At 44.6% G+C, this 18,385-nt stretch overlaps 1 protein-coding gene across 17 annotated transcripts in view; it reads left to right on the top strand.

Annotated features, from left to right (window-relative positions):
- Positions 1 to 18,385, top strand: part of KIF1A (kinesin family member 1A) — a 186,739-nt gene that overhangs the window by 52,251 nt on the left and 116,103 nt on the right. For all 17 annotated transcript variants that reach the window (XM_043994534.1, XM_043994535.1, XM_043994537.1 and 14 more), the window contains exons 3-8: positions 4,035 to 4,111; positions 5,997 to 6,176; positions 9,597 to 9,662; positions 11,197 to 11,375; positions 15,781 to 15,892; positions 17,522 to 17,599. In XM_043994534.1, the coding sequence (XP_043850469.1) occupies positions 4,035 to 4,111; positions 5,997 to 6,176; positions 9,597 to 9,662; positions 11,197 to 11,375; positions 15,781 to 15,892; positions 17,522 to 17,599 (692 nt within the window). The remainder of the gene's footprint in view (positions 1 to 4,034; positions 4,112 to 5,996; positions 6,177 to 9,596; positions 9,663 to 11,196; positions 11,376 to 15,780; positions 15,893 to 17,521; positions 17,600 to 18,385) is intronic.

An 18,385-nucleotide genomic window follows, 5' to 3' on the forward strand; every position in this document is an offset into this window, starting at 1 on the left:
TAAAACACGACCATATTAGTCATTTGGTATAAGAAAACTTGAATAAAAGAAAAAAATGAAAGTGAAAAACAACATGCTTCAGTCTTTGTTCAATCATTATCAGTTTGTGGTTTTTTTTTGAGGGAGTTAGTATGTTTCATCATTAATTCTTTGGGATTGGCTTGGATCATTGGATTGCTGAGAATAGTTAAGTCTTTCACAGTTCTTCATCAAACAGTATTGCTGTCTCTGTGCACAATATTCTCTTGGTTCTGCTCACTTCACTATACACTATACAAGTCTTTGCAGGCCTTTCTGAAATCATTCTGTTTGTCAGTTCTTATAGCACAATGGTATTCCATTACAATCATATACCACAGTTTGTTTAACCATTCCCCAATGGATGGGTATTCTTTTGTTTTTCAATTATTAGCCATCATGAAAAGAAAAGCATCCTTTCTATAAGTGATTCTGACAGTAATAGGGAGTCATGGGAATTTAGGGGGTGAAGCTGGTGACATGGTCAGATCTACAATTTAGGAGTCACTAGAATAATTTCCCAGTTCTTGTGGAGGATGGGTTTAGACTGGGGGAGACCTGATACAGAGAGCCCAATAGGAAGGGATGGCAATAGTCCAGCAAAAAGGGGATGAAATCGTGGACTAGGATAAGGGCTGTGTGAGCTGAGAAAAGGAGAAAAGTATGAGAGAGATCGTGAGGGTAAAAATGAGAAAGCTTAGCAAGAAATTGGATGTGCAGGGAGAAGTTGAAGGAGTGTGGATGCAAAGTAGCCAAATAATAGTACATTTCTATAGATGAGCAACGCAATTCTCCATAGCCTTCCCAGCAGCGCCCCTTTGAGGTGCATAGCGCAGGCATCATTACCCCCATTTTATAGACATGGGAATTGAGGTTCAGGAAGATTAAATGAGTCCCCCATGGGCACACAGCCAGTAAGGGGAAGATCTGGGACTAGACTACAGAGCTTCTGTCTTTAGGTCCAGGCTTCTTCCCATCACCCCCCCACACAGACAGCGAGCCAACTCTGAATAAGCCTGGGGAAATCAAAGGCCATTTTCCTAGCATCTCGCTGGATTTTTTATAGCTCTGAGCTCAAGCAGCAAAGAACAAAATGGAGACATGGAAAAGGTCCAGAAGAAAGACTCAAAATGTCTGAAGTGTGGGGTGCAAGGCTGTGGACAGAGTAGGAACTTAATACATTTTTCTTAGTTATGAATAAACAAATTATCTGGATTGTTTTCAATCAACTAACAGGTATTTATTAAGTGCCTACTATGGGCCAGGCACTATGCTAAGCACTGGGGATACATGGTAATAATACCTCACATTTAGAAGGTGGTTTGTTGTTTATAAATAGCTTTCAAAACAGCTAGGTGGTGCAGTGGATAAAGCACCGGCCCTGAATTCAGGAGTACCTGAGTTCAAATCCAGCCTCAGACGCTTGACACTTACTAGCTGTGTGACCCTGGGCAAGTCACTTAACCCTCACTGCCCCACCAAAAAAGTAACTTTCTCATGTATGAGTTCAGCTGATCCTCGAAGTCTCCAGAGATCACTATCTCCACTTTACAGTTGAAGAAACTGAGGCCATGGAAGGGAAATGACTTACCCAAGGCAGCACTAGCAAAACTAGCAATCACTGGAATTTATATGGCACCTTGAAGTTTGCAAAGTGTGTTATGTATATCATCTCATTTGATATGTCCAACAATCTTGAAAGGTAGATGTAGGTATTTACTAATTCCCATTCCCAGATGAGGAAATGGAAACTCAGATAGGTTTCATGAGTTTGCCATAGCTAGTAAGTGGCAAAGGGGTGTTTCTTACTGCAGGTCCAGAATTCTCTCAGGAAGTAGTAAAGCTATGAATGAATGAATGAATGAATGAATGAATGAATGAATGTCTTCACCTCTCTGGGCCTCTTTCCTCATCTGTCCACCAAGAGGGTTAAACTCAAATGACCTTCAAGGTCCCTTCCAGCTCTGAATCTATGATCCTAGAATAATGTACAAATGGGAAAAGGCTAAAGGAACTGGCTTTATATTGTGTGGAGAGAAGCAGCTTACAGAGGGGCTTTCTGACAGCTGTCAGGGATTAGAAACTGTGAAAGCTGGCCATGTTTCTGAGTTTTCCCCAGCATGGTGCAGCTTCATGAGCCTCCAGACCAGAAAATCAGCTGACCCACTCCTGTGAGTATACATGGACAGCCAGCAGCAATCAGAGCATGGCTAGGTGGGAGCGAGAAAGAGCAGGAAAGAATGTCTGCTCTACAGCCCATCCTGCTGGCTGGCTTTTGTCATCCCCATTCTAGGTCACGCACAATGGGCACTCGACCTTGGAGAGGCCAGATATTATTAGACAAAACCAAGCCCAGGGGACAGGAAGACAGACTGCCCTGGCATGAGGCTGAGCATCAAAGAGAGTTCTGCCAGGGAAAGCAAAGAAACCACTGGAAAAACGTTGAGCATCCTTTGCATCCCCATTCATTTTAGACACATTGATTTATGTTCAAAGGAATCCCTTCAGTAACATTCCCTCTGAACAAACATCTGTGGCAAGGGAGGCCCGCCACCCCGGCCTGTTCCCTGCTCATTATTAGGAAACTTCCTTCTTCCAAGGTGAAGTCTGCCCCTATAACTTCCACCTATTGGTCCTGGTTCTACCCTCTGGGCCCATTCAAAACAAAGCTGCTTCCCATGGTAGCCTTTCAAATACTTGAGCACAGTTGTCACCTCCCCCTAAGGTTTCCCTTCTCTGGGTCAAACCTCCTCAGATCTTTCAACTCCCTCTTACTTGGCATGAGTTCAAGGCTCTTCATCATTTTGCAGGGCGTCCTCTGGACCCTCTCCAGCTCATCAATATACTTCCTAAAATGTAGCATCCAGAACTAACCACAAGGCTACAAATGTGGTCTGATCAATGTAGGGATCAGCTAGTCCAACCTTCCAGTCAGGGCTCAATTACCATCAAGGTCCAACTTCTTGCTGGAGCTTATGTGCACCAGTTGAGGCTGTGAGCTCATCTTCCAGAGAAGCCATCTTGCTTTGGTGCTGGCCACTTAGGAAGCACATGCTTTAACTGGCTATTATCTATCTCTCTATCATCTTTCTCTCTTTTTTACACTCTCTCATCTACCTCTCAACAAATCTATCTACCTACCTACCTATTTATCTTTATATCTGTCTTTGTCAGTTATCTATTATCTATCATCTATCCACCTGTCTATTATCTATTTATCATCTATCTACCTGTCTGTCTGTGTCTATTATCTATCATCTATCTATTTATTATCTATTTATCACCTATCTATCTGTCTTTCTGTGTCTATTATCTATTTATCTATCATCTATTTATTTGTATTCATCATTTATCTGTCTGTCTGTGCCTATTATCTATTTATCTATTTATAATCTATCTATCTACCTATCATCTATTATCTATCTTCCCATATCTTTCCTTGCAATGTCTGTGAATCACAATGTCCACTCCAACAAATGAAATTTTCCCAATAAGGATCAAAAATCATGCTGCTCATTTTGCTCTTGCAATCATCTTTTTTATTATTTATGTTGTGCAAGTGCTTGTTTTATTTCATAAATTAAAAATATTTTTTACAAAACCATACTGTTGGATGTTCAAACCTTTATCCCCTTTCCTCATGACCCCCTTCCAGAGAAGAATTTGAAAGCCCTCCACTAATACTTTCCATTTTTATAGTGCCAAGGCGAGTGGTAATGGCAGAGACAGAAATAGGAAAGGCAGAAGAAGAATGTTTGGGGGGAGATTAAATGTTTTATTTGGGATATGTTGCTTGAATGGTCTTCAGTACACCCAACTGGAGAGGCCCACTTGGCTGCTGGAACAGTGGGACAGTGCAAAGATGTCTGCCTTTTGTGTGAAAGCACCAGGTCTTAAAATCTGACTTTGCCAGGCCAGTCTCAAGTTCTTGTTGGCTGCTCTAAAGATGGTGCACCCTAATCATAGGCATTCACCTCAACAGCTTCCTCACCTTCTGTTTATTTTTTTCTTTCCAGCTATTGTCAATCCCAAACAGCCCAAGGAGACACCCAAAAGCTTCAGCTTTGACTACTCCTACTGGTCACATACCACGGTAAGCGCAAATGCCTGGGAAAGATGTGACTATCAAGACAGGGAAATGGGCTGCTTCTCTAAATACCTGGTCTTTAGAACCCCCCAAAGGTTTGGGCATCAGATTTACAGCAGGAGAAGCAGGGAAGCTAAGCATCCCCAAAGCAGAAAGGGGGGTGTCTACAAACTTGGGAATTGGGCCTTTAGTTTAATGACTTGAATGCCTAAATAAAACTACTTTTGCAAACTACAGTTGCAAAAGATTTTACTCCCATGGTCAGTGGGACTGTAAGGCATGCGCGCGCACGCGCGCACACACACACACACACACACACAGAGGACTTAAGAGAACTTTGTCCTGAGAGACTCAGCCAACTGTCAAAGAGAATCTTAAGAGATATTATTTAAATTTTACTTATTTGTTTATTAATCTTCCTCCCAATTGAGCAAAAATAAAGCCCTCAGCCCATATCTGCATTATCCAGCAATATAAAATCTTACAATGGCCATGTCCAAACATTATTGCCAAACCCTGCAGTTCAGGTGTGAGTCATGAAAAGGTTTGGGGGGGGGGGGATTTTTGTAGTTAAGTTGTCAGGGGAGGAGGTGGTTTGGTAGAATTTTTGCTTGGGTGACCCAGAATATAAGAGATGACAGATTATGGCCCAATGACTCTGTACAAACAACTATAACTTCCAATACTTGTTGACCTCATGATATCACGTTCGTCTGGAATTACACAGGATGATCTAGGGCAGTCTCCTCTTTTTATTTATTCTATGATTTGAATTATTTATTCTTTAGTTCAAACCAAAAGCAAAAAATACTGAAGATGATTGTTTGAGATACTTCAACACATTAATAGTTGTGCGATTTTTAAATCATGTATTGATCACCCTCTATGTTCCATGCACTATGCCAGGGACCAGAGATAGGAAGACAAAAATGAAACAAGTCCCTGGCTTCAAGGAGCTTACTTCTATCAAAATGATTTTATGGGTATTGCCTCCAGTAGTACGGATGGCAACCAATACATGCCTTCCCATCCTACATGCTTCTTGTCCATATCTTCCCCAAGGTCCTCCATACAGGATCTGCCCAATGTGATTGGGGACCTCCTAAATCTTTGTCATCTCATGGGCCTTAGTGCAGTTTTAGGGGCTGCCCATCTGGTTTTGTTCACTCTAAGTACATAGAACCATAGGTCTAGAGCTAGAAGGGACCCCAAAGACCGTCCTCATGTTTATGGATGAGGAAGCTGTGACCCAGGGAAGTGACATGCTTTGTTCAAGATGACAGAGGTAAAAAAAAAAAAAAAAGATGACAGAGGTAGCAAGCAATAGAAGTGGACCACCTTCCTTTTTGACCCATTTCCCAGATGCTATCATTCACACCACTATTTGCTTGACTCCTTCCCCATTAATGTGGTGCAGTCCTCTTAAATCCACCCTGCATCTCCCCAGTGTCAGAAGCATTGATTCCTCCCAGATTGCCATGATTTACAGCTTTATGATCTAGTGTATTTCTATGGCCCTATAAGATGAACTCTCCATGGTGATAAGTTCACAGATCCTTCATGAATTCACAGATGGATGAAAATCACTCAGGTCAGAAAAGTATGAAGAGGTAATGAACTGTAACCAATATAGTGAAACTCTGCACCAACAAACCTGAAGATCTCCCGGAGTACTTTCCTTTATTGTGACTCTGCTTACTACTGAAGCTTCCTGTGTGACTTTGACCAGGTCATTAAACCTCTAGGATCTCCTCCACTGCAGCCATCAAGTGAGAGGATCAGACTAGATGACCTCCACCTCTTGGCTCTAAATCTATGAGCCATGATCTCTTCCATGCTTTCTTCCCCCTTTATTCCTCTCATGTCTTCATACTTTCCTTTTCTTTCTTAGCCTGAAGACATCAACTATGCATCACAGAAACAAGTATACCAAGACATTGGAGAAGAAATGCTACAACATGCCTTTGAAGGCTACAATGTCTGCATCTTTGCCTATGGGCAAACTGGTGCTGGGAAATCCTATACCATGATGGGGAAGCAGGAGAAAGACCAGCAGGGCATCATCCCCCAGGTAAGTGTGGCCAGGGTGAGACTGGAGACAAGGAATTCTGGGTGGGATGCTAAAAGAATTCCTTGTTGAAAAGAAATTATAAGACTCAAAGTCAAAAAATCAACTTAGATTCAAGCAGGAAAAAAAGACCTTTACTGTATCTTGATTAGAGAAGATGATTTTTAGGAAATGTAGAATGAAGTGGGACAGAAAAGCTAAAACCAGGTGTTATTCCAGCTTTAATAGCCCCTAATGCCGAGACTATGGGGACTGTTACTGTATCCTTAAGTGGGAATAGGCAGGGGAGAATTCAAGGGAAGTAAAAACAAAAGATACAAGTAAAATTTTATTTTTAAAAATGAGAATAGAATCTTAGGAAATTAGTTTAATTGTCAGTTGCAAGAGTTAACTCTCATGGTCAGACTGACTGTGAGGCACAAAAAGAGAGAGGAGTTAAGAGAACTTTGTCCTGAGAGACTCAGTCAACTGTCAAGGAGAGTCTTAAGAAAAATTATTTAAATTTTACTTATTTATTTGTTTATTAAATAATCTTCCTCCCAAGTGAGAAAAAAATAAATCTCTCAGTGCATAGCTGCATTGTCCAGCAATATAAATTTCCACAATGGTCATGACCAAAAATATATTTCTCTTCGGCATTTAAAGTCCTTCACCTCCCCATCAGGAGGTAAGCAGCATGTTTGGCTTTTATTTTTAGGAAGTTGGTTCATCAATATTGCATTTATCAGAGTCTTGGAGACTTCCAAAGTTATTGTTTTTCTCTAGTGTCGTTATACTTGTATACATTATTCTCCTAGTTTTGCTCACATCACTCTGCATCAGCTCATAATTTCTTTCCAATTTCCTTGCAAACTGTCCATTCACTATGTCTTCTTGCAGAACAATATTTCTTTATATTCATATACCATGATATGTTTAGTCATTCTCCAACAGGACACCTCCTTAGTTTCCAATTTGGGCTATCACAAAAAGATCTGCTACAAATATTTTTGTACCTATATAGGCATTTTCCTCTTTCTTTGATTTCTATGAGGGATAGACAGAACCATTAGTGGAATGGCTGGGTCAAAGCATGAGCGTTTTAGTAACTTTTGGGAAGGGGTATATTTACAAATTATTTTCCAAAATGACTGGACCAATTCACAGCTCCAACCACAGTGTCCCTGTGTGCCTGTTTTTCACAGTCCCTCCAACCTGTTATTTTCCTCTCTTGTCCTATTAAAAGACATTTTGAAAAAACTTTAACTCTCATTTTGTAAAGACATATTATGAAAATGAGAAGTCCTGAAAGACTTGAATGACCATTTCTAGAGCTGAGGAATCAGTGAGAACGTTCCATGAACATTTCTTTCCCCTGCTTTCGAAGAACCCAGAGCTAACTCTGGCTGTGAAATGTATCCGCTGTGATACATCATAAATATTTCCCTGCATTTATTGCTACTGTAACACATAGTACAGGATGGGCCAAAGTATGAGTGTTTAATACCTTTTATTTTTTGTTTTGAATTTCCAATACCATAGCATCATATACAGTATATAGAAGAAATGAATTCACATTACACGTGAAAAATCAGATCTCATATATGGTAAAAAAAAAAATAAAGAAAAATAATTTTCAAAAAGTGACTGAAATACTAAACCCTTTGGTCAGTTTTGGTCCACCCTGTATTAGCAGGAACATTGACATTGTTTTAGCCATTGAGAACATGGGATTTGAGATTTAAAAAGAGAAATAGACTAAATTTATGTTAAAAACCAACCTGTTTCTGATATATTTACAAACTGTGATAGGAGCTCAGTACTAATTAACTGATGAGAGAAGGTATGAATTTCTATTTATTTATTTGCATGTGTGTGTTTGTGGGGGTTTTTTTGTGGGGGTTGATTTTGGTTTTTTTGCGGGGCAATGAGGGTTAAGTGACTTGCCCAGGGTCACATAGCTAGCTAGTGTCAAGTGTCTGACACCGGATTCGAACTCAGGTCCTCCTGAATCCAGGGCCGGTGCTTTATCCACTGAACCACCTAGCTGCCCTGATTTCTATTTATTTATGAGAAAATAACAGAAGATTCCCCTTGATTGCCTTTAAACCTGGGCAAAAAATTAATAAGGAAATTAATAAGAAAATTTTCTAGGAGCAGTTAAAGAAGGTGATCAACTATGGTTGTCAACTAATGCATACCCACCTCAGTCAGTCTCCAAATAAGATAGATATGAGATGTCATGCTTAACTGCCCGCCTCTCCCCCTGCAATGGGGGTCATTTGGGATTTTTGTGTATTTTTCCTTGTGGGTATTTTCTCTTTTTGCATCACAATTGACTCTCTTGAGATGACCATTAAACTACAACTCCCAGGTTTCTACTCCTTGTTAAAGAAACAGTTATTGTATCCATAGTCTCGTGTGAGGGACTCTTGAATCTAGGCTTTAAGGGGTCAGGAATGTGAGGAGAAGGAACTGTGTATCAACTGGTCTGTAGACAATGGTTGGGGGTCCCAGAGAACTAGAGAACGTCAGATACTAGAAGCTGAAAGACCACACAGAAAGGAGTTCAAGGATCAAACAGTGTATAATACCTACCCACAATGAGTTTATAGTCTAATAAGGGCTTAAAACGAATATGAAATTAAGTATACTACATGCCCTATAATAATGTATACCAGATAAATATAAGATGATTTGGGAGACAGCATTAACACTGGGGAATCAGGAAATGCCTCACAAGGGAAGTGGCCTTTGAGCTGAGCTCCAGAGACTCTGCATACTTGGTGCCAATTCCATACAACCTGAGTATCCAGAATGGCCACAGAGCCACACGATACTGGAGGACCATGTGGATAGAAGTGCCAGATTGGATAGGCATGGCAACATGCAACTGCTTAACAAAAATATCTCCAAACCTAAGCATCTGATCCAGGAGCAGATGGAAATCTGTTCACTTCCAGGTTCTCTACAAGAGAATAATAACTCATCACTAACAAATAAAAGTCTAGGGAACCAGATGGTGAGCAGCTTCCTGCCTCAGAATATCAACTGGGCACTTGAAAACAAGAGGGGCTGCCCCATCCTGGAAGGGAAGGACCCCTGGATCTCCAAGGCATGGCCAATGGAGTGCTAGATCTGTCAGGTTCTCCTAAGATGGAAAGACTTTGTGTGTGGGCTCAAGGATTGGTTTGGGATCTGCTATCCAAGGACCAGGCCGGCTCAAGTCAAAGGCAGGTGGCACCGGGTAGGCAGCAGAGTACGGATTCCATTGACTTTGGCAAAGTTCAAAGATCTGGAAAGCCTGAGGAGATCTTTGTTCTATGCCAGTGCCCTTCCCTGCCCTACCCCCAGATGATACACAGAGCCTGTAGACAGTCATACTGAAGAAACAGGAAGAATGAGGCTGATCTCTCTCTCTCTCTTCCCTCTCTGTCCCTACAGCTCTGTGAAGACCTCTTCTCCCGAATCAATGACACAACAAATGACAACATGTCCTACTCAGTCGAGGTAAAGATGCCACTCTCCCTTGAGGTGGCCTGGGTGTGGTCTCCTAAAAGACCTTGGCCTGGCTTGAAAAATAACATAGAATTGCCTAGAGCCATAACAAGGAGTTGTGTGAGGAATGCTGGTGGGGAGGGGGGTTGGTGCAGAGAACATGCAAGCTGGTGGGTCCTTCAGAGCAAAGGATCAAAGGGTGATGGGGAGTAAAGTTCCCCCTGGTTCTACAGTCTGACTTGGCAAACTAAGGAGGGAGGAGGCGGAGGACATTTAACCACAATCGGGTATATTCTGGGGGCCAGAGCAATCCTTGGATAGGGCAGAGAGGAAGAAGTGACAAATTAGGACCCTCTAGAGGAGGTAAAGGGGAGAGATTTTGAAGAATGAGGATGGGGCAGGGGACAATTTTTTTCTAGTCAGGTCTAATCATTTTGGCCAATTCACAGTGATGGGTGATGGGGTAGGGGAGTGGAGAGCAGATGGAGAAGAGGCAGGCAGTGTCAGGTGAAGGCATGTCACTCCTGGGGGAAAGTGAGCCCCCGGAGAGGGATGGGATATTAATGGTTCCATTTCTTACACAGAGGGAGTGAAGGGTGCAGAGGGGAGGGCACATTGGCAGAGGATAGTTGGTAGAACCACCGTGGGCAATGGCACGGTGGGGTAAGGAGGGGATGATGGAGTAAGAGGTACAGAGTATTTGTGGTACCACAAAATCTGGGGCAGAGAACCCCCTTAGGAGGTCAGTGCCCTGAGGCAAAATTCCAGTTGCCTCACCTTGTTGTAGTTCTTTGACCCCTGAGTATGACTGAAGAAAAGGTCAATTTATTTAATGCCCTGGTTATGGCTTCATTCTTTCCCTCACACATTCATTCAAGAAACACTTATTGAGTTTCCACTGTGGGCAGGTCCTGTGTTAGGAAGATGAGAAAAGACAACCTGCCATTGGGCAGCTTCCAAGCTAACGAGAGGTCAGACAAACTCACAGATAACAGGACAGGAACAGCACATGTGAAGTGCCCAGAGAGAGCAGTCCGTACCCAGTTGTGGAGAATGCTGCCAGCTGGGGAAGTAGGGGAAATCCTGGAAGGCTTCCTGAAGGAAGTGTCCTGCTGGACCTGGGATGATAAGAACCTAGTGAGCAAAGGTGTGGAGGTGGGGAAGCCCAAGGAATGTTTGCCAAGTGGTGGGAGGAGCCCAGAGAGGTGAAAGATAGGACCCATGGGTGGCAGGAGTGGATGAGGAGGCCAGAAAAGCAGCTGGGAGCCAGATCACCTCCTCTTCTCCCTCCACCCAAAGTACCCAATCCATGACATGTAGTAGACATAAAGCACTCAGGTGGGCCTCAGGATATCAGTCTCAGCAAAAGGAGCTGGGATCCTGAACACAGTCTCTCATGGTAGTGACAAGTGCAATAATCTTCGGGGGGGGGGGGAGCAGTTATACAACAGGTCCTCTGCGGGTCTGAGATGCTCTGGGAGGATGCTGAGGGTGTCCACATCCCACCTCTCACCGACGGCCCCCTTTTAACTTCCCCGTCCTGTAGGTCAGCTACATGGAGATTTACTGTGAGCGAGTCCGGGATCTCTTGAACCCAAAAAACAAGGGCAACCTTCGAGTGAGGGAGCACCCCCTCATGGGCCCGTATGTGGAAGACCTCTCCAAGCTGGCCGTCACCTCCTACAACGACATCCAAGATCTAATGGACTCAGGAAACAAAGCCAGGTGTGTGAGAGAGGGAGCTCACTCTCCTTGGACTCAATTCTTCACCTCCCTCTCCTAGACGCTTTCCCCCCATCTCTATGGAATCTGCCCTACAGGAGAGGGGAGGGAAAAGTCAAGGAGACACACTTCTAAGTTTCATCTTTACTATGAACATTTTCCCCATCACTTAAATCTAGACAATCAATAGAATAGATCAAACCCTGATTTATAGCATTTGTTGTTTCCTGAGGTGTGAATATTCACAAGGAAATTTTAACAACGGGCCCTCAGGAGAGATGGGTTAGAGCTAGTTCTACTGCACCCCTGTCCAGGGTGCTCTGAGCTTCCAACCCCATCCCAGTGGTAAAGGAAAACAAACTAGGATCCCTTTTTGGTCATTGACCCTCAGTGACCACAAAAATAATTTCTTTGAAGGGTAGCATGGGACAGTGAGAAAAGTACTAGGCTGTAAGCCAAGAGCTTTGTCCTCTCTAGAGTGTGGGGCAGTCACATAGATGGGTGTCTGTGAGACCATGAAGACCCAGCTTTGAATCACACTTCTGACACCCGTAGTGCACAATCCTGGGTGAATTACTTAGCCTCTCGGTGTCTCAAATGCTAAGACTCCAGTTACAAAACAGTAACCAGGTCCTGCTCACTTTCTGGACCTGTGACCTGCCTTTTAACATTTCTGGGCCTCCTCAGTTTCCCCATGTGAGGAAAGTACTTTGCAAAATCTCAAATCTTAAGAGAAATAGAAGTTGCCACTGGTAGTTTCCAGTTTGGTAGTACAGGATGAGAATAAGGCTTAGCTGGAGCCATGGCTGTGCAAAGCTTTGAGAAATTCAGCTCACTCTAGAAATAATACTGATAAAAGCCAGCATGTTGTAGCACTTTACTATTTATAAAACATTCACAAATCCAGTTTCATTTGATCCTTACAACAAACCTGGGAGGTAGGTACTACTATTTTTTACAATAGAAGAAACTGAGGCAAACTGAGGTTAAGTGACTTTCCCAGGGCAACACAGCTAGTAAGTGTCTGAGGCCAAATTTGAATTCAGCTCCTCCTGGCTGCCACCATCCTCATTAGGCTTTCTTGTACATTGCTACATTCATTCCCCCCAGTTACAAGATGGGTGTGAATTGGCCCAGTTTATAGCTGAAGCTAGGAGGTTAAGTATCTTGCCCAAGGTCACGCAGCTTGGAAGTGAGGTCCCCAAGACTAGAATTCAAGTCCTCGTTATTTGGACCAGCTCTCCTCCTTCTCTGGGATGAACATTCCAGTCCCAGTCTTCAAACCCAGGGTCCTACTGCCCAGCCTGAATGCTGGATCTGTGGGAAATAGCTACCCCACAGAGGCCAACAGCCTTGGGATCTGAAAAGGCTGCTGCTGCTTTCAATGAAGAGACCCCCCCCAATATCCTAGCCTCATTGAATAGACTCTCAGCCCCTGCCAGCTGGCTGCAGGAGCCTGGGCAGTGCCCTTCACTGGGAATGCACCTCAATGCTCCTTTCTCCAGGGCTGCCCCAGGTTCTGGGCACTGAGCCAGCCTCCCTTCCTTTTCAAAGAACCCCAAGGAGTTTGATTCAGCTCTCCATCTCCCAGCTTGGCTGCCCTCTGCTACCATGAGCCAGCTGCGGTGGGTAGAGGGAGAATGTTTCCCACTCTTAGCTTCTCCACTCCTTGAGCCCAAAGTTCTGAATTCAGCCAACGATGGCTAGCCGGTGTGCTTTCAGAATACAGAGTCTCTCTGAGCATTGAGCTCAAGGATGCCATGGCTGAAGGGCCTGGCCACCCTGGGAGTGCCTGCTCTGATCATCCCAATGGCTTTAATGCTCTCAACTGCTCTGGAGGTAGGCAGCACAAGCAAGAGTTTCTCTGTCTCCCAAATAGTGAGAGTGAAACTCAGGCAACCTTGTAGGCACCAGAGCCAGGAACCTAACCGACGGTGAAAACCTCCAAATAAGCCTGTTAGCGTGATCTCTGAGCTCTGTTCTGAGTGCCCAGACCGGAGCTCCCAGTCCTGGTGCTTGGCACCAAGAGGTTGGTAGCACATCTATGTTTAGCCCGGAGAAAACGTGAGTCTGCACTTGGCTGTCTTGAAGCATTTGGAAGCAGGACCAGGAGCAGCAGAGCAAGCCAGTGGTAGTTGGAAAGATGCCAAGTTAAGCTGAAGGTCAGGAAAACCTTCCTAGCCATGGGAGCTGTCCACAAGCGGGCTGCCAAGGCTTGGGAAGAGGTGGGCTTCTCCTCCTTGGGGGTCTTCAGCAGAGGCCAAAGGACCCCTCGGGCGTGTCTGTATGAGAGGCCAGAGAAGGAGCAGACCTGATCAAGCAGAAGGAATTTCCTCACGTGAGGGTTCCCTATAACAATGAACCCACAGGTCCGGGTGTTACCCCAATATGTTGCACTCACTTTCTCTGAGCACATTTCCCCCTCAGTAGAATGTAAGGGCTGGAAGGCAGGGAGTGATTTGGGTTTGACTTTGTCTCCCCAGGTTTAGCCGTGTCCAGCACCCAGGGGGTACCCTCCAAGTGTTTGGCGAATTGCCTTCCATTAGGAAGGAAGCCCAAGCCGGATGATCAGCTCTGCCTCTGGCCTGGGGGCGGTTGTGCTGGAAGGGGAAGGATACTCATGGATTATTTACCTTTGATGGGTTAGAAATGAATCACATCTTCCCTGCTAAGCACCTGCTATTCAGCCACATCCCTACCTCTCAGACGAGGCCCCAGTTACCATGGAGATCTGGCTCCTGGTGCCTTTTTCCTATATCCAGGATGGCCCTGAAGCATCCATCTGTCTTCCCAGGGGGCTGGAGAACATAAAGAACCAAAATAATTTCTATTCTTAAGAGGTAACAGACCAAAACCCCCTAGATGAAGTTGAAAAGGATCTCATCTAAGCTCACCCGTTCATTTCACAGATGAAGAAACTGAGTCTCAGACAGAAGTAACTTGTCCAAGGTCATACAACTAACCCAACCCTTTCATGCTGGGGACACTGATCCCTCAAATCCACTGAAAAATCTTCATGGCACAGTAGAGAGCCAGCCTTATAACCAAGAAGATGTGGATTACTTAACCCCTCTGTGCTGTGAGCAGCTTTTTAAGTGACAGTAAGGGGAAGAGAAGTTGGTAGAGGGAGTTCCTTCACTTGGGAGTTCTACATACATACACATAAAATCACTGATTGAAGCAGTCTCCCTTAACTGCCAAATACAAAACAAGGAACGAGAAAGGAGGCTGGATTCTGACTTCTGGGGATCATGTTCCTTCAGAACGGAAGCCTGAGGCGCAAGAGCAACATTCACAAATGCAGATGCTCCTGGGAGCCTGGCAGACTCCTGACTGCCTGGGGCTGCTCACGAAGTCTCAGCTGGCCAGGCCAGGGGGTGCCGGAAATGCCAGAATTGCACTGTGCTTACCTCTTACTGTTACGGCTCAGGAATGGATGCAATCGGGCAGCTGGAGACATACTGTAGAGCAGAGGATACAAACGCCCCTCCTCCCATGGCCTGTTAGCTCCTGCCCTTCTGCCTCCACCCTGAGCCAATGCAAGCTTCCAGCCAGTCTCCAGGCAGGAGAGGAAATGGGGGAGGGCGGGGTGTGAATAGTGCCAGGCATGAAAACAGTAAGACCTGGGTTCAAATCCTACTTGTCTTCTTTTTCTGTAAACATTAGCACCTAGCCTATTGTGGGGACTGGAGAATATGTTTCTAAAGCACTTGGACCACCTGAAAGCAGTCTCCCCTAAGGGCAGTGAGGTAGTGGATTAATGGGATTTAGTGTAAATTACTTTCTTTCCACTTTCCCATGGAGATGACGATCATCCTGTGTGGCCCTGGACAAGTCACTTAACCTCTTTCTGCCTCAGTTTTGTCATCTGTAAAATGAGGAGGTTGGTCTTGATGGCCTTTGAGGTCCTTCCAAATCCATGTCTTTGATTCTTCGATCTCATGACCTTCCTGCACCTAGGCAGCAAGGCAGTGTGGGAAGACCTGAGTTCAAATCCAGCCTCTGACCCTTTACTAGCTGTGTGACCTTGGGCAAATCCTTCTCTTGGTGTCAGTTTCTTCAACTAAAATGGAGACAGGTCATGATAAAACCTACATCACAGGGTTGTTGTGAAGATCAAATGAGATAATGCTTGTAAAGTGCTCAGCACAGTTCCTGGTACATAGCAAGCATTTGATAGGTGCTTGTTCCTCTCCCCCTCTCTGTTCCCTTTCTGTGCCTCAGTTTCTCCCTCTGTAAAATGAGGGGCTTCAAGTCAACGACCACCAATGGCCCTTGTAGCTCTCTCCATCTAGGACCCTGGAATCTGTCCAGCACCACGAACATTTCCCTGCCTGGTCTATGGCCGATGGTCTGCCCAGCTAAGAAGACTTAGGATTTCACAGCATCTCTCATTTTCTTCACATAGGACGGTGGCTGCCACTAACATGAACGAGACCAGCAGCCGGTCCCACGCTGTCTTTAACATCATCTTCACGCAGAAACGCCATGATGCTGAGACTGACATCACCACAGAAAAAGTAAGTGTCATGTCATCCAGGAAGCGAGGACCTGCTTGTTTCATAGAGAGAAAGGCTTAGAAAAGTACAAGGCAACTGAGAGCCAGGAAGACCTCAGATACTTGCTCTCTGTGTGATCACCTCTTGAGCCTCACTTTCCTCATCTGTAAAATGGGCAGGGTAATCCCTGGAGTAGTGACTTCAAAGGATAGTTGGGAAGCTCAAATGAGTTAGGGCCTATACAATATGAGCAAGTATATTCAGTGATTTTATATTTATTTATTTATATATGTGTAATAGTTATATATAAATACATATAATATATCTACTCCCTCTCTCCTCTCCTCTCAAAAGGAAGGGCCTAACCTTGGAAACGCAATAGCTCCAGAATGCTGGCATTGGGCACGTAGGAAAAGGCACCATCTTTCTGGTCATCCAATCTGTCCCTTGGTCTTGGAGTGACCTGGAATGAAGGCCTGGAGCATTGCCCCTATTTGAAACCTTCCCCATACCAGGGGAATAAGTGATAAGAGGTTGGGCCCAATTACTGACCCATCGACCTCTGTGCTAAAAAGCAGCCACATTCTTTTCACAAGGCCTTTGCCTTTGGGACAAAGCCAGGAATCCAGGCTGGGCATGAAAGGAATCTTCCATTTGATCTAAGGAAATGACAAATGGAAGGGAAAAGAGCCCATAGTCTAGGAATCAACCAAGGATGGTGAAAAAAGTCACAAATATTCTCCCAAGTTATAGGAAGCAGGACCTGGAGCTAAGAGAGTCCTGGGTTCAAATCTCTCAGCTCACATTTAGTTATGTGACTATAAGCAAGTTAACCCACCTCTCTAATTCCTCATCTATCAAATGGGAGGGAGGGAGAGGTTAACGAAGTACTTTGCAAAAATCAAAATGTTGCACAAACACCAATAATAAGTGTTATGCTCGTCATTTAAGGCTGCCTGTGGGAGAGAAGCCTTCTCTGCTGGCCCCCCTGGCTCAAAGGGACCCTCCCTTTTGTTTAATCATTATCCTCCATTCTGTAGTATTTGTTTACATAGAACTAAAAGGGGCCTTAACAGTCAGCGAATACAAACTCCTCATTTTATAGATGAAGAGACTGAGGACCAGAAAGGTTAAGGGACTTATCCAGGGTCACCCAGCTAGTAAGTATCTAAGGCAGAATTTGAACCCAGGTCCTCTGACTCTGAATCCTGTGTTCTCTTTCTACTGTACTATGTCACAGAAGCTGGGAAAGACCTTAGAGTTTCTACTTCCCCTGCTAGATTATAAGCTTATTGAGGGCGTGCATCACGTCTTATTCATCTTTATATCTCCCACAGTTGCTAGGACATGGTCTTGTCTACAATAGGTACACAAGAGCTTTTTAAAAATTACATGAAATGGAATTCCATTAGTGTATGTTACTCACTTCCATCCCCTCTGGAGACCAATAGCTCTAATGATGAGCTTCAAGGTGTCTTGAGTGATCCCTGTGACTCTGCCCTCCTCATCCCCTCAGAGATCACAGGGAGCTCCAGGTATGGTCTCCCAGGTGTCCTGGCCAGGTGCTATTGGCATGCTCTTCTGCATCCTCTTTGGTGACCCCAGGACCCCAGGAGTGTCCCCTAACCCCTGTTCTGCCTTGGCTTTCAGGTGAGCAAGATCAGCCTTGTTGACCTGGCAGGGAGTGAGCGAGCTGACTCCACAGGAGCCAAGGGCACGCGCCTCAAGGTAAGAATAGTGGGACTGTGCTCTTTGAGAAGTAGCCCCCTGATTCCACCTCTGAGGATGGAATATGCAGAGTGACCTTGGCAACCAGCATGTTGCCTGGGCAAGAACGAAGGTATCCTCCCTCCTGCTTCTTGGAATTTCCCCTCAAAGCCCAGCTCAGGGGCTGTCCTCTTGTTAGTCACCCCCCCATCTCTTTCTCTCTCTTCCCCCTCTCTCTCTTTTCCTTTCTCCTCTGTCTCTCCTCTCCCCCTCCTTCCCTCTTCTCTCTCTCTCTCTTGTTCTCTTCCCTCTCCTTTCTCCCTCTTTTTCTATTTCTTTCCTTTTCTCTTTCCCTCTCTCTCCCTCCCCCCATCTCTCACTCATTTACTTTGTATTTACTCATCTCTGTGTATATTGTGTTTCTCCCAAAGAATGTAAATTCCTTGAGGTTCCACCATTTCATTTTTGTCTCCATAATATTCCTAGTGCACAGAATAAAATCAGGACTTAACATATTTGTTGAGTTTGATTTCATGGAAGCCAAGAACCTTCCCCTTTGGGGAAGATGGCAGGACAGCCAGGTAGGAGCATAAGGAAGGAAATATATTGGCCTGGGTTTGCAGTGCTTCCCTCTGAGTAAGCTAGCAACCTCGAGGGTCAGCTTATTCCCTGGGCATGGTACTAGCAAGATGGAGTCTGCCACTAGGGGTGAGGAATGGGATCTAACCTGGCAATTACTCTGATCACTACAGGATCCCAGGAATAGGAAGGATTTATGTTGAGTTGAATGTCCAAATAAGTAAAACC

This window comes from Dromiciops gliroides, chromosome 3 (genome assembly GCF_019393635.1).
Source record: "Dromiciops gliroides isolate mDroGli1 chromosome 3, mDroGli1.pri, whole genome shotgun sequence".
NCBI classification, from domain to species: Eukaryota; Metazoa; Chordata; class Mammalia; order Microbiotheria; family Microbiotheriidae; genus Dromiciops; species Dromiciops gliroides.